Source organism: Exophiala viscosa (assembly GCF_022695815.1).
Source record: "Exophiala viscosa unplaced genomic scaffold EDD37scaffold_5, whole genome shotgun sequence".
NCBI lineage: Eukaryota > Fungi > Ascomycota > Eurotiomycetes > Chaetothyriales > Herpotrichiellaceae > Exophiala > Exophiala viscosa.
The window spans coordinates 348,159-368,731 of NW_026944357.1; the positions used below are offsets into that span (position 1 = coordinate 348,159).

The 20,573-nt window shown below is 51.8% G+C and overlaps 7 protein-coding genes across 7 annotated transcripts; 4 read left to right on the forward strand and 3 right to left on the reverse strand.

Annotated features, from left to right (window-relative positions):
* Nucleotides 1-880: 880 nt before the first annotated feature.
* On the forward strand, nt 881-3,191 carry EDD37DRAFT_657757 (uncharacterized protein; the record flags this gene model as incomplete). The annotated part of the gene is made up of 4 exons (XM_062818917.1): nt 881-1,351; nt 1,409-1,513; nt 1,566-2,914; nt 2,969-3,191. The coding sequence occupies 4 exons, from the start codon at nt 881-883 to the stop codon at nt 3,189-3,191; spliced, it is 2,148 nt and encodes a 715-aa protein (XP_062669959.1).
* Nucleotides 3,192-4,197: 1,006 nt separating this feature from the next.
* EDD37DRAFT_398885 (N2227-like protein) lies at nt 4,198-6,089 on the reverse strand. Its single transcript, XM_062812298.1, has 2 exons — nt 5,835-6,089; nt 4,198-5,711 (listed from the first exon to the last, which is right to left on the reverse strand). The coding sequence occupies exons 1-2, from the start codon at nt 5,840-5,842 to the stop codon at nt 4,454-4,456; spliced, it is 1,266 nt and encodes a 421-aa protein (XP_062669960.1). The 5' UTR covers nt 5,843-6,089; the 3' UTR covers nt 4,198-4,453.
* A 212-nt stretch (nt 6,090-6,301) lies between these two features.
* Nucleotides 6,302-6,766, forward strand: EDD37DRAFT_649969 (uncharacterized protein; the record flags this gene model as incomplete). Its single annotated transcript, XM_062818195.1, has 2 exons — nt 6,302-6,484; nt 6,548-6,766. 2 exons carry the CDS (start codon nt 6,302-6,304, stop codon nt 6,764-6,766), a joined length of 402 nt encoding a protein of 133 aa, XP_062669961.1.
* A 4,380-nt stretch (nt 6,767-11,146) lies between these two features.
* Nucleotides 11,147-14,165, forward strand: EDD37DRAFT_398937 (fungal-specific transcription factor domain-containing protein). The gene is made up of 4 exons (XM_062812299.1): nt 11,147-11,875; nt 11,927-12,024; nt 12,075-12,854; nt 12,900-14,165. Exons 1-4 carry the CDS (start codon nt 11,513-11,515, stop codon nt 14,062-14,064), a joined length of 2,406 nt encoding a protein of 801 aa, XP_062669962.1. The 5' UTR covers nt 11,147-11,512; the 3' UTR covers nt 14,065-14,165.
* Nucleotides 14,166-15,141: 976 nt separating this feature from the next.
* On the reverse strand, nt 15,142-16,621 carry EDD37DRAFT_398968 (uncharacterized protein). The gene has a single exon (XM_062812300.1). The coding sequence runs from the start codon at nt 16,587-16,589 to the stop codon at nt 15,282-15,284; it is 1,308 nt and encodes a 435-aa protein (XP_062669963.1). The 5' UTR covers nt 16,590-16,621; the 3' UTR covers nt 15,142-15,281.
* Nucleotides 16,622-17,374: 753 nt separating this feature from the next.
* EDD37DRAFT_564306 (MFS sugar transporter-like protein) lies at nt 17,375-18,895 on the forward strand (the record flags this gene model as incomplete). The annotated part of the gene is made up of 2 exons (XM_062814002.1): nt 17,375-17,753; nt 17,805-18,895. 2 exons carry the CDS (start codon nt 17,375-17,377, stop codon nt 18,893-18,895), a joined length of 1,470 nt encoding a protein of 489 aa, XP_062669964.1.
* Nucleotides 18,896-19,153: 258 nt separating this feature from the next.
* Nucleotides 19,154-20,547, reverse strand: EDD37DRAFT_399007 (uncharacterized protein). Its single transcript, XM_062812301.1, has 2 exons — nt 20,374-20,547; nt 19,154-20,321 (listed from the first exon to the last, which is right to left on the reverse strand). The coding sequence occupies exons 1-2, from the start codon at nt 20,448-20,450 to the stop codon at nt 19,412-19,414; spliced, it is 987 nt and encodes a 328-aa protein (XP_062669965.1). The 5' UTR covers nt 20,451-20,547; the 3' UTR covers nt 19,154-19,411.
* Between the last annotated feature and the right edge of the window lie 26 nt (nt 20,548-20,573).

Sequence of the window (20,573 nt, forward strand, 5' to 3'; positions counted from 1 at the left end):
CCTGGATGCATCGCACATCGGTGCATTACTCCGTGGCCACCGTCAGCCTTACAGTTTACTAGATAATGATTGTCAAGAACGTGCCCGGCCCCTGCAAAATGTGGGTTGGACTGTGGTATGCGTGCTGGGGCGGGGATGTGTACTCATGACATCGACGAAAATGCTGTGGTCGTGATGGCGAGTAGACGCCCGGTTAGATCGATGATTCTGGTCAACGCCCTTCGACTGTACATTGTTCATCAATAAGTAAATAACCATATTATCAGAGAGAGCAAGAGAGGAAGGAAGATAGCAGTAGTCCTGTTAATTCGGCCCCCAAATGAGAATTCCACCTCTAGCTGTAAGACAGGTCAAGACCAATACACGCCCGCCCTTGATAGAATCCTTGGCCACTGCACTTTTTCGATGCCCAGACACTTGAGCTGGAGGCCTTCTTTGTTCATTGTTCAATAGCTTGACCCTTCACATTTGAGGAATTATTCTCTCAATTCTAACGGGTTCCGACCCTCACATACAAGGAGCATCACCCGCCGAAAGCAGCAGTCGATTAAAATCAACATACGGACTTGCGATCTTGAGCTTGCCCACGCTGACGGGTCAGCCTAATAGCCCTAAGGACTGGGACTGGGTCTAATAAATCCGGTATTCGTACTTGGTAACAATACAGTTTACGGCAGTCTCCAGGCCTTAGCCTAAGCCTGTGCCAGTGTCCTCTCTTTCTCCAACCCGCACGGCTGGCAATTCACGCAGCACCTGAACCTGACCTTCGCATTCCCTCCTTCCTTCAGCCAGACTGCAACGCCCGCTCCCCAGCGCTACAAGTCCGACTCCCTCTCCAACTCTTCCTTTTCAACAACTTTCGCATCCTCTTGTCGATGTCATGACCTCTCGCTTGAAGAGTCTAGGATTCGGTTCCAAGCGAAAGAGTAGTGCCAACATCCAAACCACCTCGGTCGCTTCACCCAACGGCTCCATCTCCACCGCTGCCACCACGCCGCCTCCTCCCAATTCCTCTCAGACGAGTCTCCCTCCATCTATGAATCAGCAAGGTGCCCCTGGCAGGCCACCTAGCTATTCATTCAACAGCGCCCAAGGTCGTCCTCAGTCGCCTATGCCCCCGCCCCCAAACCAGATGGCGCACCACCCACCTCCCATTGATACCAGACAGAGCTACGTTGGTGGAAATCCTCAGCTAGGCCCGCCACAACCGGCGGGATATGGAGGTGCATATAATCAGCAGATGGGTGCTCAGCCGGGCATGCAACATACACAACAATACGCTCCTGGTCGTCCAGCCGAAGTAGAGGGCGGTGCCCGGAGTAAGGCTCAGCTTATCGTCGGCATCGACTTTGTAAGATGGCACATTCCATACACTATGAGAACTCCACCATACTAATTCATGGATCAGGGAACAACGTTTTCGGGTGTCGCTTTCGCCTTCGCAACAAATACAGAAGCAAAGGAGGATATAATAACAGAATGGCCTGGCGCAGGCAACCAAACTAAACAAAAGGTATGTCACAGATACGGTCGTCCCCCCAGAGCCAGCGACTGATCATCCATAGATCCCAACAGTTCTTTACTACGATCAATACCAGAAAGTGGTGGGCTGGGGCCCAGACATCGCCGATGCCCTCGCTCCCACTGGCTACCCTAAGCCAGGTGTGCAAAAGGTGGAATGGTTCAAGCTGCAACTGATGCTCTCCGGCAACACCTACATAGATCCCATCAACCTTCCTCCTCTTCCTCCTGGAAAATCCGAGATCGATGTCGCCGCCGATTACCTCTTCAAACTTCGACAAGCCATGCGCGTCCAATTGCAAAAGACGCTGGGCGAGGTGTTCAATCGAGAAGAGCGCAACATCCGATACTTCTTGACCGTACCTGCCATCTGGAATGATGCGGGCAAAGCTGCGACAAGAGCAGCCGCCATCCAAGCTGGTTTCATCCGCGACGAAAACGACAACAGACTCACTCTCATTACCGAACCTGAAGCCGCAGCCATGTTCTGTTCCAAAACTGGTCTCCTCAACCTCAAGATCCATGACGCTGTCCTGATCGTCGATTGTGGTGGTGGTACTGTCGATCTGATCGCCTACGAAGTCGAAGAAGAAACTCCTTTTACCGTGGCGGAATGCACAGCTGGAAGCGGTGACTCCTGTGGTTCAACAGCTCTCAACCGGAATTTTTCCAACATCCTACGCGCCAAGATCAGGAAAATGAAGCTGCCGGATGGTTCAAAGACGGCGGGCAGAGTTTATGCCAAATGCATCATGGATTTTGAGAATCGAATCAAGGCCGATTTCCGCAACAATGGGCAAAAATGGGCCGTGGATGTTGGCATCGAGGCAGAGTTCCCCGAAGCTGGCATCGAAGAAGGATACATGACCTTTACCAACGAAGAAATCCTCCAGTGCTTCGAGCCTGTCGTCAATCGCATTCTCGAACTCGTACGCAATCAGATCATCGCCATTCAAGCACAGAACAGATCGTTACAGAACGTGCTTGTGGTGGGTGGGTTTGGTGCGTCCGAATACCTTTTCCAGCAGATCAAGTTGCATGTGCCCCCACAATTCCAGTCCAAGGTCGTTCGGCCCATGGACTCAGTCGCTGCTATCGTCAAGGGTGCTGTGACAGCAGGAATCACGGAAAGAGTCATCACTTCACGTGTGGCACGACGACACTACCTTATGGCAACATTACAACCTTTCAAGGAGGGTTATCATCCAGAACAATACCGTGTACCCAGTCTCGACGGCAAAGATCGATGTAAGTATACTCGACAGATTTTCGTCCAGAAGGGCGAAAGGGTCAAGATTGGTGAGCCCGTCAAGGTCTCCTTCTTCAGGCAAGTTGCGCCAGGAGCCACCTTGATGTATGAGGATATTTTGTATGCTTGTGATGAGGATGTTTGGTGAGTCGGACGACAACCGCGCGTTTTTGAGAGTTTGCTAACAAGATACCTCAGCCCTGAATACACAAAAGATCCTCGAATCAAGGAGGTCGTCACACTCACTTCAGACCTGTCCAGAAAGAATCTCGAAAAGGATTTTGAACGAATGGACACGCCACAAGGAACCTTTTACCGCGTTTACTTCGATATCTACCTGACACTGGACGGCTCAGAATTCAACGCCGAATTGGTTTGCCAAGGAGAGGTCATGGGACGATGTTCGGCCAGATTCAGATGATTGATCACGATGGTGGTTTACAAGAGGCCGGGCCGGAACAGCGCACGACTTCGAGAGTTGGGAGCGGGATGCAGGTGGCACACCTCTCTCTTGAAAATGACTTGGATTCTATTTTGCCTGCAACAGCGTCGGAGCGAATGTTGGTAGAGGTTCTTTAAAAATGCATGCGGGTTCACTTTTGTGGTGGTGAGATCCTAAAGCAATGGATGTCACGGCAGTAATCATACTATAAACTTCGATTCCACCACGGTCACTGGGTCCATGGATTTGATTGTGAATGATGGGATATCAGTACTGGATGTCGAACTAATGAGGGAGGTAGGCTGAGGAGATGGGTGTAAAAATGAGAGTGTTGCAAGAAGGTACACGGAATGCTGGGGACATGAGAGGCTTATTTTAATGGGCCAATTTGATCACTGAAGAATTGAAGTCCTATTAGCGATGAATGTTTGGGACGAGAGCGGAAGAAAGGTGGAAGATACTCTGCGAGCAAATGTACTTGTTTGAGTACAAGGGAGGATATCACAGTATGTTCATGGCCTCTTGAGCAGCTTGTCCACAAGTGGAGCGATCGATCTGATTCCATTTCTCTTGTCACAACCCCTTCAAGATGCAACGCTACTATAGATCCCATGTTGTCACCATCTTCTGGACAATACCGTGCTCTGGTACTGTACACTACATCTGCAGCGGACTGGCCTAGCAGGATCGTGCATGTAGCCTGCAGGGCTGGAGCAGCGGACACGAGCATTCAACTCAAGGGATGGTCTAGCCCACGGACAAGCAACATTGTTGGATATCTCAAGCATTCGACGGATTGTCCAGCCATCCCCACAAGCAAAGCTGTTCGACATCTGAAGGCGGCTGGCACATGGCAAGCTTGGTAGCAATTGCATTGCGGTTGAGCCTTGCTTGACTGGGAACAGTCAGCCACGGCTCGTAAGATCTGGATCAGCGATTTAGGTCCGTTTCAAAAGCCGTGTCGAGTACTGGCGTGCGGGCTTTGAGCACTTGCGAAGCCCGGTTGAAGGGGATCGCATTGTCAGGGGATGTAGTCAAGTCAAGATCTCCCAGGCATCCAGCGACTAAGGGAAGGTTTGTAGCCATTCGTAGAATTGTGAATAGGCCGGCAGGATCTTGCATGTAGCCATAAACATAGCCCCAGCAGTTGCCGCTACTGTTGAGGGTTTTCAATTTTTCATGCACTGATGACTCACTCTGAGTGCCTTTTCCTGACTGTGGTTACCCTTTTTAGGGTGGTATTATAGTTTCCTGGCGACCCAGTGACTACACTTGTAGCGGTTTTGCAGGAGACTTGAAGGGTCTTGCATATATCCGAACCCAGCGCCATTGTTGTCGAGGATTTCGTGCTTGAGAATTTCAAAGCCGAGTTTGGAAACGAGTCGGGTGACTTCTTCGTCGGAGAGTTCGAAGGAGCCGGGTTCGGCTATGCCTTGGTCTTCCTTGTCAAGCATTCCCGTTTGTTGGTGCGTTGATGTGGAGCTTCCGGTGGGCGTGGAGGATGTGTTGTTGGAATGGGAATGTGACTGTTGTGTCTGTTGCCCGACCTCTGCTTTTTGTCGTCCTCCTGAGGAGTTGCTGTCCCCTTCGTTGTGACTTCCGCCGTGGACGCGGTCGTCGAAATGCCAGAGTAAAGGACCGATGTTGATCCATGTACCGTTGGGTTTGAGACAATTTCTTACTGTCTCGATATAGCGGAACAGATTGGGTGCAGTGTCGATGAAGAAGACTGAGATCACGGCATCGAAAGATTCTCTTGTGTCGGGGCCGGAGTATGAAAGCACAAAGTCGCCGGCTGTCATGTTCATTTCTCCTATGGGGTGGCCGGTCGAGGAGAGCTCAGCTAGGGTTTGGGCCGGGTGCGTGTCGGGGATGGTGTGCCGTGCGAGCTGGTTTTCGCGGGAGATGGTGTTGGTAAATGTGGTTGCGAAGGGGTAAATTTCATATTGATCGGGGTTAGTGGTGGCATTGAGTATGAAATTGCTGGCGAGGAGTTGGTGGTAGGATATTTCGTTGCCTGTGATGTTCCAGCCCCATCTACATAGTTCGAAAAGGATCCGGCCTAAACCGGCGCCTGGAAGGAGGATGTTGCTGAGCCTTCTGTCGCTCCTGGGACCGGTCATGTGGATGTCCAGATCCTCCGAGATGATGTCGAGTAGAGGGCGCACCTCCTGGATGAAGCCTTTGTGAGACCAGTCGCGGTAGAATTGGCGGATAGTCGAGTGCGCTTTAGACATGTCGTTGGGTTGGGCGTGCGAGTGCCAATTTAGAGGTGAGTCTGCGGCGGGTGTTTCGTCAAGGCCGAGCGATGTTATGCCCAGATTGAAGATGGCGTCGGCCAAGTCGGCGTTGTGGTCGATGGCGTCGTCGACTGCTGTGAGTGTGTCAAGGATGGAGAAGGGCGGGTCGGCGAGTAGTTGCCATTGCCGGGAAGGGAGGGCGTAGAGGTTCTGACGGCGACGGTGGGTGGTATTGTAATGGGCATTTTTGCGATACTGGCTGTTGAGCTGGGTTAGCTGGTGTTAGTTCATTTGCTGGGGTGGTGGGTTTGATATAGATATCACGGATTCAGATAGGTTAGGTAGTGGTGGAAGCATGTTTGTTGGGCATGATAGATCTGACAGTGACATCGCCTAGCTGCTCTTGCCCTCTGTTTTTCGATTTACCCACGTCTTTTCTTCTTTTCACTTACTAGAAAGAGTCCAATGCAGCGAAGATTGTACGCCGTTCCAGGGGATCTTGCAGTGGGCCAGCAGCATCATTTTCCTCAAACACTGGATTTGGTCCGTCGTTGTTGTCCTCCCCATCCCCGACCTGAGCGGCCATTTCAGTCATTGTGATTGTAGTTTGACAATTTCGGGTGTAGGGATATCAGATATAAAAGTGGCAGAAATGGTTTGTGGTTTTCGAGGCAAGAATCAAGATAGCCGACCAGCGCCAAGAACAAACAGCGATTGCATAGAAACACCGAGTCGCAAACACTGTACACACTTGCATCAACTCATCTTTTCGTGCCATTACTGTTCAATGCACGCTTGATCCGGAGGAAGGTGCCAGATACTGCAGTACTGTGTGCATGCCTTTGCACCATGGAGCCTTCATTTTCTCCTGTCGAGATATCCTTTCCCTTACCCAAACATCCACACTTGAAGTTCCATGCTCACTTGAGTTTCTTGGGCACTTGCAACATCATTCACTTGACAACCACAGATCTCGATCTATCCGACAGCTCGTTGCCGCCGATGGGCAGTTTCGTCTATGCAATGCCTGATGTACGTTGAGAGTTGATTTTCGTTGGGGCTTCAGGGCCTATGGCGATCACTAATTAGCTGTAGATGATCAACGACCGCAACGTCATCAGCACAGCGTTGTCGACATCTGGCTCAAGCATAGACTACGCTACTCGGATGGCCAAAATACTTGCAAGGAGAATGAGAAGGCCCGTTTATGTTGGCTGCAGCATGAACTTTGCAGGCACAACTCCCGAAGAAGAAATGGAAGGATTGACCGTCGCTGTCGATCAGATAATGCAAAATTGGAATCAGAAATCATGATCAACTGCATTTCGCAAATCTGTCTCGGTCCATCACACCCCTATCCTTTCCCTTCCCGGAAGCACTGATCAAGTGCAAATGTGTTTCAAATCTCCATCAGGAAGTCTGAGATCACAGGCATGAAGGCGAACTCTATGCGATTTGCACGACAAATCGGGTTCACTCCTGCACCCACGTCCGGGAGAACAATTTACAACTTCAGAACCATGCGTGCAAGGGTAAGGGACAGGGAGTTGATTTGATTCAGCACCCAGGACAGTGGTCAACATTGCCAATAACTTCTCAACCCGTGGCAATACGAGTGTGTGAAGGTTTACTGTGCTTGGCGACATGTCTCTCTACGTCAACCTCAAGATCATCGTCAAGTTCAGACGTCAGGCAGCGGTAATTGCTGGTGTTCGTCAATGGGGCCTGTAGCCGCGAGTGTGTCCACAGGCCTCGAAATCAAGGGTATGTCGAACGCTCTAGACCTCCGAGAAGGCGCTAAAGCGTGCACCGGAAGTGGTAGCGACTTGCTCATCATTTCGGAGACCCTCAGTGACACACTCTACGGACCCTGAGGCACCCGCAACACCCAACCTTAACGGCCAGGCCCTCCGCATTTAGAATGTATGTCAATCAATCATATACTCTTCGATTGCGACCTCCGGTCCTGACTCGATAGCATCGATGTCTGCACTATAATCACAATCATGACGATCTCACAACTATGATCAGCTGATAGTAGTCAACTGAAGCGCCCTGGCGTGGATCGTAAGATATCCAAATCAAGGAATAATTCTCGACCCGTTGAACTTCCTAGCCGGGTCAAGTCAAGATTGTCCCTACATGCACAGTGCATGCACCGGTTGTGGCTGATGATCCTTCCCCAATCCATGACGAAGCAAGACAGTCATCCAAGAATTGGTACGAGAAACAACTCTGCTCGATTCCAAATCCAGTCGAGTATCTAGTCGGCAGTTCTGCATCGATTTTTGCACCACACATCTACGCGTGTCGCATGAAATAATCTCTTCTAGCGAGATTCGAGAAGGGCACGATGTCACCCCTGGCTCCACTGAAGCATGGCAGAATCCATGGTCTTGTTGGCTGGAGTTTGCCGGGGATCCCCGTACTGAAAGGCACGGTCTATGAGATGCCAGGCTGGTTCAAGTGATTTCGAGGTTGCGATCCTACGACCATTCCTCCATCCTGCAGCAAGCATAGACGAGATCGTGGATCAATGCTTGATGCGTAATTGTCAGCAAGCAGCCAATGTTTCCAGGAGAAATGCATGTTCTTTCTAGGTAGGGATGTTCCGACTGTGGCGTCAGCTGCATAGGCGATCATATTTGTGGTTTCCTCGTAGATCCGAAGTTCGGTGACCACCAAAAGTATCCTGGAACTGGCTGGATCCGTTTTTGGTATCAGACTACAGGTCTCACCGTCTTAGGCAGGAGAAAAGTCAATCAGCATTATGAAATTTACACTGACCACGCTGGTATCCTTCCACGGAAACCACCGAGCCTGCGATGGATTCCACATCTACCATCACTGAGGGCACACGAAACCCTCAGGAAAAAGAAGATCCTTCCATCAGTCCTACTCTGCGCTTCTGCACCAATGGAGCGGATCTTCTAGTCAACGGTTTTTAGCTTTGACAAGTTGGTTCAGTAACCGACAGCCGAAGCTAGGGTCGCCGAATTCGACAAGAATGCTCAGAATAGCCCGCTAAGGTATTTCACAAGTGGTGGGAGTATGGTGTCGAAGTCAATGAACTCGTTTGGCCGCCGATATCGCCTAGCATTGAGGCATCATGTTCGCAGGATCTTTCACAGTCACACGATTATTCTACGCTAAGTTGGTTCCCACAAGCTGCTTGAATTGGCGGGCCGGTACATTGCTCCAAGGTCCCTGCAGGAATGGATGCCTCCTCGCCTGTCTCGGTTATGACTTTGCCACGTAGGAGACATCGTTTCTTATTTCGCCGACGATGTTGGGACGACAAGCAGGTTTTCGACTACACACGCGAAACCTTCGCTTAACGCAGGGGCAACTGTTCAGTGGTCTTACCAGGTTTCTGGCGTGCATTAACACGAATTGATGGCGCTGTCAACATCCATCGTCCTGCAGAAGAAGAGTCTCGACCAGCAAGGTTCCAAATTGATCCTTTATCCAGACGACAAGATATTGGATGTAGCTTGCTTGGGCATCTCAACCCACAGGCCATATGCCAAGCACACATCGAGGTGGCGATTTTTCGTACCTCATCGCACAAGTTCCGATCTCATGATTGTACGTCAAGCTTTCCTCGCCACATCTCCGAGGCTCTCCTGGGCTAAGATTAATTTTGGCATCTCGCTCAGAACGGCAAATCCCTTCGAAACGGGGGTGGACCGAAGACAAGCTTCATCCCAGTGTCCTGCTCAATCCGGCTCCTCGGTTAGCCGGCTGCCCTTGGTCGGACAGGCTACCGGGTATTACAACCCAAAGGCCTGCACGAGACAAGCTGGAAGCTGGGGTTGGTGCTCCCTCCGTGACACTATTCCATGTTTCCATCCTCTTCGAAAATGGCCAACCTTAAATTACCGATGGGAGTTGCTGAATGCCATGTTATAGACTGGGTCCGCTTTGTGAAACCGACTCTCTGATAGCCTCGAATATTTAAGGAGCCGGCTTTCAAATCAACCACCAACCTAGGTGTATTATCAACCTCTGACTGCAAGGCCGAGGTTGGTTTTTGTGGAGACTGACAGCGCTGGTGTGCTTGATGCTCCATCTTTCTCCATTAAAGCTCTTCTTTGCACCTAGGAAGATTGAAACATGACGGGACTATGCCTGGTTTGGCAACGATTGTTACGAGTGCTGCAGATGAACACCTAATGTACAAACCCTACCCCAAATACTACCATCCGAGCGCAGCCGACATAATCCTAAATCCAAAGCCAGAGATGGATCCTGAGAGTTTCTTTGGTAGATCACGACTTTCAGTCGGGTTCAGAAAGAGCCGGTCGAGGTGTCTCGTACGAGGAATGATCTATATTCCACCCCCAAGGGACAACATCAGACCTATGGGCACGGTAGCCGGTGCCAAGATCTGCACAGACTATCAAGGAGCAGATCTTGTGGCCAGCTAGTACACCTCCCGGGGCTTTGGGGGCTGGAAGAAGCCCACCTAAGGCGGGCCGGCAACAATGCCGTCCCCTGTCAGTTGCACATACCGAGGCCAAGCCTCATGACCAAAGACCCCGTGGTCTGAGAGAAGCGGCGCCGTCCACTGAAGGAATTGGGCTGAGATCACTCTCTTTTAGGGGAAGCATTCTGGAGGAAGTGGACCACGAGCGGTTGCACGGTGCACTTGTACTCAATACCACCACTGCGGCACAAACTTCACGATAGGAAAGTATCGAAGAAGCTGTGGCCCTTTGTCTCCGCACTAACCTGTACGCACCTTCTTGTTACGGCTTGACTCGAGATCAACTCGGAAGCCGAATGATCTATCATCGACTTGGCTTCGAGATTCCAAGCATCACTTCGGCTCAACTCGGGCAATAAATCTGGGTGTATACTTGAAACCATCTAGGGCTTCTAAAAATGTTGAAGTGCTGCAGCAATGATCTTCTGGCGCCAAACCAACGTTAGCGGCCCCTAGGTCGATTTCCAGGGCCTCCCTTGCCACAAGGTTCAAGCAGGGGGAGCTCTTTTGGAATGAGCAAAGTGGATTGGGCGATCACCAGTCAGTGGTGTTCCATGCCCGTCATTCTCATTCGGCTGCCCACAGGACGTTGCGGCTGGCTTCCTTACACTTCGGCTGCCAGAACCGGGACCTTTCAAACCATGCCCCTAGCTCGTTGCTTCCTTCCAGGGTCACGATCAAATCCGAAATCTTTATCCATCCCACTCGGTATTTGGATAGTATTGGATCCTGCTCCGGTGTCCACTGTTCATGATCGAACAGAGGTTGCGTTGAGTTCTATCTCGTGCCAGAGAGGTCGTCTCCTCGACATGCTTCCTAAGGGCATCTCCTCCCCCTAGGCGGGTCACCCTCTGAAGCGTTCCCACGCAACGCGCAGCCGCAATTTACCAATGTCAGTAAAATTCTCCCGAGTAGGTAGCCCTCGTTTCGTGCCATACTTTGAGAACGAATGGTTTAGCGGTTTGACTTTTCAGAAGTTTCCCAAATGTTCGTTCGCTCTTGACTGAGTACTCCTCTTTAACCCCATGCGCGTCCCTTTTCCTTAGCTCTGAAGATCGCGGCTTCCACCCACTTGGCCTTTGATCGACGAGTCAAGCGTCTGGCAATTTGTGGAAACAGTCCCTGTCAACGACCGTATCCTCTTGTCAACACTCCTTCCGCCCGGGTGGTCAAGTACCCTATGCACTTACCATAGTATGCCACCTGCTAGTAACAAATTTCGGCTATACTGACCGTGGAAGTGGCGACCAGTTGTAGGGGACCACTTTCGCTTTTATTCCGGGGACCGTTTGGGCCAAGATCGGACCTTTAACTGTCTCCAGACTTGCATCTCGCTTCGACTGTTACGGCAACTCCAAGGAATCGTCGTGCCGGGTCTGCCCTGCGTTCTTTCTACGAGAACAACGCTTTGTTCTCAACACCGCGGACTGACCCTTTCGAAGTTTGTGGTCGCTGGGTGAGGGATGGGGTGTTGGAAGGCCTAGGCAGTGCGCGACGGTATACTCTTCGACACCGGAGCACGACTGACCTGGGCGCGTCTTGGAACATCTGTGGTGCAGAAGGTGGTGGAAATGCAGCATCAGCTGTATGCTGGAAGAGAGTCACCGAGCGCTACCTCCTCCGGATCGCCCTCAAGTGCTCACATTCAGTCCCAGCAGTCGCTACCAATACCGTCGTTCGCTCCCCATAGTCGACCGGGACTACAGTCACAAGACTCAGCAACAACAATGGCTTCTTATTACCCTCATGATCTAGGGTCGGTCTCCCCCCACGAAGGATCGTCGCACCTCAGCGACACCCTACGGACTGGCGTAGCAAGTGGCACTCCGTCTCCCGCTCAGCTTTCAGCCATGATGATGCACAACCCCAAGCGGGCATACCGCCAACGAAGAAAGGATCCCAGTTGTGATGCGTGTCGAGAGCGCAAAGTCAAGGTTGGTCACTAAATGAAGATTGACTGGGATCGTTGTTGACATTTTTCCAAGTGCGATGCAACAGAGACCACCAGTTGTACAGAGTGCTCGAGTCGCAACGTTCGCTGCCAGTTCACCAAGGACACAAATCGCCGCATGTCATCTATCAAGTGAGTCCATGCCGATGACCCGGTGATGTGTGAATTCTGATTATCTGCAGGCAAGTACAGGATTTAGAAAGGCAACTAATAGAAGCCCGCCAACAGCTGGACCGATTCCATGCCGTCGAGCAGAGGACCGAGTTCTCAACCGACTTTCGTCCTGACGCCACTCTCCTGGCTTTCACCGACTTCCCAGCCGTTGGAAAATCCCCTAGACGGATGTTGAAAGCAAGGTCACCTCAAGATCTCACAAATGCAAGACTGCAGTTGAATGATATTGGCCGGGGGTTGCTGAAACCTCCCGTCACGGGCACAAACCCACGATCGCACGGCTCACATTCGAACGTTTCAGACCTGCAAGGGCTACCATCACGCCCTGCAGCAGAGCGCTTGTTGCATTACTATCACGAATGCGTACATCGTCAATTTCCTGTTCTGTACTGGCCAAGATTTCAGCGGACGTTTGCGGTCGCAATGGACAGACCCAGTACACATACCCTACCAACAGATTGGGTCGCGGTCTTGTATGGAGTGCTTGCTTGCGGCGCGCTAGCTACCCACGACTCCAGTAGGCTTCCGGAAGCGCAAGATTACTTGACTCGGGCCATTTCTACGATCAATTTCTGGGAGGACGATGTCTCTGTTAATCAGGCCATTGTGGCATTTCTGGCCAGCATTGCCCTGGTTGAAATGAACAGAAAATCTGCCAGCTGGATATGGCTAGGCTCTGCTATTCGTGTTGTGCAGGATTTGGGACTTCACGTCCAGGGCGGTCAGTGGTCACCCATTGAAGGAGAAATGCGGAAACGCATATGGTACTCCTTCTATGTTTGGGACCGGTAAGTGCCCAAGTGCTTTTCGCTTTGCGATACTGACAATGGCAGACTCCTCGCTCTGGAACTCGGCAAGCCCATGCTGATCAACGACGACGAATGCGACACCGAGTATCCTCAGGTTCTTGACGAAGAACGGTTAGTGACCGACGATCTTCAGACTCCTCTTCCTCCTACTCTGTTGTTGGCGAGTGTCCACGTTGCACGACTGATGGCTCCTCTGGCCAAGATGTTTCGCTCTCTGTGTATCACCAATGAAGCCTTGACGAGATTCGAGACACATCTGGGTGAATGCCTTCAACTATTTCCTCGGCAAGTGCAGCTGTCATCGACGGCAGCATTAGATCCGTGTATTATGGTACCACTCATCTACTTCCAAAACAGCCGCATCCTGTTACATCGCCACAATCTGTCTCCGTCATCGTCTCCCGAACAGCGTGCGCAAGCGATCGAGCAATGTGTCCATGCGGCACGAGATACTGCCGGGGTCCTTTCGAGGTGCATGGTACCCAACTCAAAATCACAAGATTGGGAGCAGCGCTTCATACTCTCTTCGACGACGTTGCTCTGTACGCACATGTGGCGATGCATGCTCCTACTATTGTTTCGGCAATTTTTTGATGCCTTCTTCATCGTGCTGAGAGCAGCTGCGACGATTAACGATGCCCGCTCGATCAATGTTTGTTGCGGCCGATACCTCTCTTTTTTCCTGCGCCGATTGATCACCCACTTCGAGGGCCCAACTTCGCTTGGTCCAGAGCATGACGAGGAAATACTCGTGTACCTGACGGCAGATCTACAGTCAAGTACGAATAGCTGGGTATGGGGTAACGCCGAAACAGGCACACACCTGAGTCGGCGACAGAAGCATGGACGTCCAAAGCACTTGAATTCAGAGACAGAGCCTCAGTCAACTCCCAGTGCGCAGTCTCCTTCGTGGGATAACTTCCTTTCCGAAGAGGAACAGCACGATTGGGGTGGGTGGTCGCACGTCGAGCAGGCGGCACGTTATCTTCAGCGGCTATGGGAGAACCGACAACATCGCGGACCCGACCAGGTTCCATCGCCATATCCGGGGCAACAGCAACCACTACCACCACTACCACCGCCATCAATCTCACATACGCCTACACCAGGACTTCCATCGTTGATCCTCGCACCGAATCAAGACACGAGTGAAAATCGCACGCGAATGAAAATTGCCAGTATCATTTAGTAGCAGACATTGCGTGGAGCAGGAGCATGAGCATGAGCATGAATATGGACTTGGAGCATGAATATGAACATCAGCGTTAAAAGGGTCACGAGCGTCATTAATGATCGATATGTGTCTGACGAGGAAAAGCCAGTCGAGCAAGAGATACCCCTTTCTTTAGAGCAAAATGAGTTGATGAAAGTGGCGCAGGCAAAACAGCATTCATTGCATTGCAGATGGTGTAACAACTTGTCCACTGCCAGTGTCCACAATGCAAACACTTTTTGGCCTTTTTGTGAAGTGGTCTTGTGCAAAGCCACCGGCCATCGAAGTCCGATGTCTTTTTCGCCTGGTTTTGGTCGGTAGCAGGAGAGTATCGGTGTCCAACCCCCAGCAAGGAGAAAGCTCTACAGAGTTTTGTTCTTCTGTTGCCGACCAGTAGAGGCCCGATTCGGAGTCATCAGAGACCGACTTCCTGTCGACCACGAGGATCCGAATCAAGTAGTCGCTTTCTGACTCCTGACTGGAAGCGGCTTAAAACGGGCGCCGAATGCTTCTCAAAAGCTTCTGTCGACTTGAACTCCGCTAGCCAGCCATCTAGGTGTATCTGATGTGCGAACTCACAGACTGACAGAGGTTTGATTTCCTACTCTATTTATGCTACCGAACTGGGGAATAAGCAATGTGCCAGTCAGAAGTGACATGAACTTCCTTCGGTAAACACGGCATCAGAAGATCTTGTACGATCCGTGGATCATTTGTGACACTGACCCTATTGGTACTCGACGTCTTCAATGTGATGTACCCACTGACCCGACTTCCCGTGTGGGAGTACGTGGCGCTCTACGATCTATATAGACTTTGTATGTAGTCACAGACACTCGACATCCCCTGTGTCACCCATCTATTGTGAGTTAAGTCTGTGCCGACATCCGCTTTGAATGGGATTCACTTGCTACATGCTGTGTGTGTTGTGGTGTAGACAGTGCCCGACATCCGGCACCTCGTGTACATGATCACGGTTCGATTCATGGTGACTGTGACGACTACAGTACTCCACAGCACCACATGCGATTCCATCAGTGTTGAGGTCCGACGTGTTTCGTACAGTACAGGCTAAGTTTTTCGACAACTACCTAGTAGTAATAGAGTGCGCCCAATCTGAATGAGCTAAGTCAAAATACTCCGTACACAACATGCTATGCTATGTAAATTTTATATGCTATACATTTTTTAGACTAGGAAGAGATCAAATCGAACCCGAAAGCCCGTCTGCCCGCCTCACCACTCAAAATGCCCTTCTCGCCAGTGAACAGCTTAAAGTCCTTCTCGCGAGGACCCTTTCGGAAGTCCTCGGGTGGAACACCCTTCAAGAAATCCTCCAATTGACCCTTGACGTAGCTCATGTTCTGCTCCGTCCGGGGTGTGGCGGCGATATACGTGACGCTCGCGTCGTGGTCGCCTTCGTGCTCGACCTCGACGGCGTGGCACATGTCGGCGTGCCACCAGACGGTGTCGCCGGGGTTCATGTGCGGCACGCTGACCATGCACTCGCGCAGGCGCAGGTGAGGATGCGAGCTGGGGGACAACAATTGGCTGTCCATGCGGAATGTGCCTGGGAACCAAGGGCTCTCGGGGTCGAAGGTCCATTTGCTGGCGTCCATGACGTCCTCTTCGGACGATGGGGCCTGGAAGAATGGGCGCAGCAACAGGTATGCGATGGTGTACTTGACGTTGGGGTACAGCATCAGCGATCCCTCGCCGGGGCCTGCGGACGTCAGGGCCGTCCAGGCCTGGAAGCTGCGGAAGACTCTGGAATGTGCGGAGCCAGGGAATAGGGCTTGGTTGGCGTTCTTGCGGATGGTCAGGTCATAGTTGTCGAGGTGTTCTGGGTGGCCTGAGAAGACGGCCGAGTAGACGGATTGGTAGGTTGGGTCGGCCCATCGAGAGAGACTGCCGGCGTCGATGTGAGGGCCGAGACCTCGGAATTGAACCCCTGGAGGACGGATGCGGACACCGTCCGCATAGGACAGGGGCTCGGGCGAGGTCTTGCCCGTGTCGTCGTGCCACCAAGAGTTGAGCTCCTCAGACAGCTTTAGCTGGTTGGGATGTGAGCGGGCAGCGATCTGAGTTGGTGAGTAGTATAGGTTGAGGATGAACGGGGTCTCGACGGGCCAGCCTTTAATCGACGACCTGTTGGCGGCGACATACTCTTTGAGGTCCGAGAACCACTGGTCTGCTTGCTCCTTGCTGAAGACGTTTCGGACAACGAAGCATCCGGTGTTCTTGAGCTGGGTCTTCTTCTCCGGACTCAAGGAGAAGAGGTCGTCAAATTGGAGCTCTGGGATGGCGGCGCTGCCTTGGGACGCGATGTTGTCAGTGACAGACTCCAACTCCTTGCACACCTTCAGCCAGCTCTGGACAATGGCGTCCTTGCCGTACTTGTCGACTATCGCTTTCTTGTATCCGATAAGGTCATCTCCCCCTTCAGCCTTGGTAGGGGTGAACTCGGGCCACTCTGGCCAAGAAATGAGTCTGCCTGGCATCTTGTGTCGTGTGTCGCTGATGTCCTTTGCTACAACTCACTAGACGTTCAGAAAGAGGCCGGCTGTTAAATAACCATAGTACTTGAGGTAGTCGGACATCTGCGCACCCCAGCCGGACTTGTTTAGCCTTAGCTTGTAGGTTCACTGTGACCCTCGGAAGATAACGGACATGCTCGCTGCCGTAAGAATTTTGGGGAAATGGCGCTGGGGAAGGTCGATATCGGACTTATGCGACACCTCGTAGGCTGGTTGGAGGTATGGGACCTTTTGCATCGACGATTCCACGGAATTTAGGCCAGTGGTGATCTCCCTCGCCCAGATAAAGTGAGGGTCCAGGTTGACTCTCACCCTGGGCTTGTCGGTCCAGAATCGATAATCCAGCACCCGTGACTGGTCCAAAAGCCCTAAACTGCCAGCCGTGGCGCTGAGTTTAGCGGAAAACACCGTATCTGTGCTAGATATCCAAGATAGCGGACACATCTGGATCTTGGTGTTGCCCCTAGACGAGTATGCCTGTGAGTGTTATATAGAGCGGTGTAGAACCTCAGCTGATCGCATGCTCAAAGTTCTCAGAGTGATCAGGAGTCCACAATCAGCATATCGTTTTACTAAACACTCCGGTCGCCGCAGTCCCGCACCACCATGTCTCCTATGCCTTGGGAAATACCCTCGTGGGTCCCAGCAAACTCACAGACCGCCAGCGTCTTGCTGGTGCTCACATCATGTGTGACATCGACGGTGAGCAACCCATTCCAGCGCATGAGCACATAGGATATGGACTGACCATGGCGCAGACATTGGGCTTCGATGGCTCCATGATGAATGGATTGAACATCTTGCCTTCCTACACAGATTACTTCACCCTCACCACAGCAACGTTGGCACTCAACACTGCGTCCGTCTGGATGGGCAGCGTTCTTTCCGTCTTCTATGCCAGAGTGCCTGACACGATTGGAAGAAAATGGGCTTTGTTCTTCGGCGCCCTCCTTACCATCATTGGGGTTATTATCCAGACGGCCGCACAAAACATTGCCATGTTCGTCATCGCCAGAATCATCATTGGCTTCGGAACAGGTGCTTCATCCATTGCTGGTCCTGTTTATCTGGCCGAGACGCTTCCTGTCCGTTATCGCGCTTGGGGTTTGGGCATCTTTTACGACTTTTGTGAGTTTGCAGTCTCTCACGACCGCAAATGCACTGCTAACAATTAGCCAGGGTATGTTGGTGGTCTCATTGCTGCCGGCGTCACTTACGGCACCGCCAAAATGGACTCGACATGGGCGTGGCGGACTCCATCCCTTCTTCAGTGCCTGTTCAGCTTCATGTGCATTGCAATCCTGCCTTTCGTGCCCGAGAGTCCTCGATGGCTCGTGTCTCAAGGCCGCAACGATGAGGCTCTGATTGCGCTCGCGAAGACCCATTCCAATGGCAATATCGACGATGCCGTCGTTCTCCTCCAACACCGTGAAGTCACAGACACTCTCAGATTCGAGAAGACGTACGAATCGCCTTCGTTCATAAAGCAGCTCACCAACAGTGCCTCCACCCGCAAGAGAGTCTTCCTCGTCAGCACTGTTGCCATCTTCTGCATGTTGTCCGGAAACAACATTGTCTCCTACTATCTCGGTACCATGCTTGAACAGGCCGGCGTGACAGACTCGACAACACAACTCGAAATCAACATCATCCTCAACGCCTGGTGTCTTGTTATCTCGATCATCGGTACAATGATGTCTGACAAGCTTGGTCGCAAGACACTGGCAGCTATCTCAACTGCCGCGTTGACCGTGTTCCTCTTCATCGTGGGCGCCATGACCAAGGTCTACGGTAACTCGACTTCGCACGCGGGCGTTTACGGTACCGTGGCATCGATCTTCCTGTTCCAAGGAGCTTACAGCTTTGGCTGGACGCCTTTGACCGTTCTTTACCCACCAGAGGTCCTCAACTACAGTATTCGGTCGGTCGGTATGGCTTGGTACACGTTCCTGGTCAACGGTGTTGGGTTGATGGTGACATTCGCCTTCCCATTCGCCCTGGATGCCATTGGTTGGAAGACATACATGATCAACGGTGCATGGGACGTGCTCGAGTTGGTGGTCGTGTTGATCACCTGGGTCGAAACCCGAGGCAGGACGCTTGAGGAGATTGATGAGAACCTTGACGGTGTGGTACACAGCGATGTGCCCAAGTTGCAGACCATCTTGGGTGTGCCGGAGGCGGAGCGGGAGGGGATTGTCAACGCCTTGGAGATGTCGACAAAGGAGGTCGAGGCGCGCGGAACAGTCACTGAGGTGGCAAGGGAATAGTTGTGTTTCCTGCACGCAGAAAGGTTGACGATTTGTGATGCGAGGGAATTGTTGCGTCGTGGTGGATGCTTGGACGCATGCTTGATAGGCTGTAGCGACGGGAGGTGGCAACACGAGTGATTCAAGCCAGTAACGAGCTGCCAAAGTCTGCTTCTGTTCCTCAATGTGCTAGGTAAGTCTATTTGACGCAAGCTTGAGTACCCAGTCTGCCGACCACTAGCGACCCACTGCATCGAGACCATAGTGCCCCTGGAATAACTCCACTTCAGTTGGGCCTGCTGGGTAAGTGGTCTCTCATTGTCGCCTTCCTGACTCAAGTTTGTAAGCAGTGGCTGTCAGGAGGGGATGTGACGAACTTTGGGAACGAAGGACAGGTATATTGGAAACTGCAAAGCTCAAAGTGAATTTGTTGTTGTGATTGCTACGACGCAACAGGATCCGAAATGATTTGAAACGCTCAAAATGCCAATACTGATCGTCGCGAACGAGAACGTCGAGCTCTTTCTTCTTCGACATCTATGCACCGAGCTGCTGCAAAGATTTAACAGTATCAACGATGGTTGCCTCCAAGCTTCGGTATTTGACTCCCAGGATCTTGATCGATTTGCTGTTGTCGAATTTGTAGGGCGGAATGGTATCGGAAAGGTCGTCGCGCAGGTTTTTCGCAATATCAGGGAAATTCTTCCGAATCACATCACCCATTTGCTTGTCAGTTCCTATACCTGCAGTGAAGAAGAATCTCTGATTTGCAGCCTCGGGGACCTCAATAGAGCGAACGTGTGCCAGAGCCAAATCGCGAACGTCGACGAAAATGGGAGTGCCCGGGCTCACGGGATTACCATGCATCATGTTGAGAATGCGTTTGTTCGAAGTGTTCAAGCCGGCCAGAGACGCGATTTGATGAATCACAGGCCCATAGATCAAGGGAGGATTCAACACTGTCAGGGCGAAAGTCGGCTTGTGTGTCTCAACAAAATCCCAAGCAGCCTTCTCGGCGAATGCTTTGCTGGCCCGGTACACGATCCCACCCTCAGTAGCGGCTAGTGCTTTCTCCCAAGTCATGTCGCTCCAAGTCTCTTCATTGTAGACTTTAGGTGGAGTCGATGGGTTCACGATGGCAGCGAATGAAGATGTGATAACCACGTGCTTCACGGACTTTGCGCCTTTGGTGATAGCTTTCAAGATTCCCGTGGTTCCGTTGACAGCCGGGTCGAGCATATCTCTCTTGTTGTCTTTGACGTCGAAGTGGTATGGACTGGCAGTATGGATCACTGCGTCAAAAGGAGGATCGGACTTGACGGCTTCGTCGAATGCTCCTTCGGCTGAGATATCCTTGACGATGGTGTATGTCAGAGGTTGCCCCTCGAACATGTTGAGCAGGAAACGACCTTTGTCATCGGAGCGCACTGTTGTGACGACCTCATGTCTACGCACTTATCAGTCTGGCCTTGTGTGCAATGTTACGTGCGCTCTCTTACCCGTGTTGAAGAAGTTCTTTCAAGACATGTGTAGCCAGGAAGCCGGACCCGCCAGTCAGCAGAACTTTTTGAGCCATGATAACTGTGAAATCGACGCAGACAAGTCGACAGCAGAGTTGGAACCGGTGTCGAGTCGGTAGTGCGATAGGCTATTTTGTTAATGTCGCAAGGTGCTGGCTCTGGGACCTCCCTCAGCAGCG

Bases quoted from the DNA above. Each gene is read 5' to 3' on its own strand.
- EDD37DRAFT_398937 (XM_062812299.1), top strand. From the start codon at position 11,513: ATGCAGCATCAGCTGTATGCTGGAAGAGAGTCACCGAGCGCTACCTCC. The intron at 12,025-12,074 runs GTGAGTCCATGC...GATTATCTGCAG, and splicing joins CGCCGCATGTCATCTATCAA to GCAAGTACAGGATTTAGAAA. The intron at 12,855-12,899 runs GTAAGTGCCCAA...TGACAATGGCAG, and splicing joins TCCTTCTATGTTTGGGACCG to ACTCCTCGCTCTGGAACTCG.
- EDD37DRAFT_398968 (XM_062812300.1), bottom strand. From the start codon at position 16,589: ATGCCAGGCAGACTCATTTCTTGGCCAGAGTGGCCCGAGTTCACCCCT.
- EDD37DRAFT_399007 (XM_062812301.1), bottom strand. From the start codon at position 20,450: ATGGCTCAAAAAGTTCTGCTGACTGGCGGGTCCGGCTTCCTGGCTACA. The intron at 20,322-20,373 runs GTAAGAGAGCGC...ATAAGTGCGTAG, and splicing joins AAAGAACTTCTTCAACACGG to ACATGAGGTCGTCACAACAG.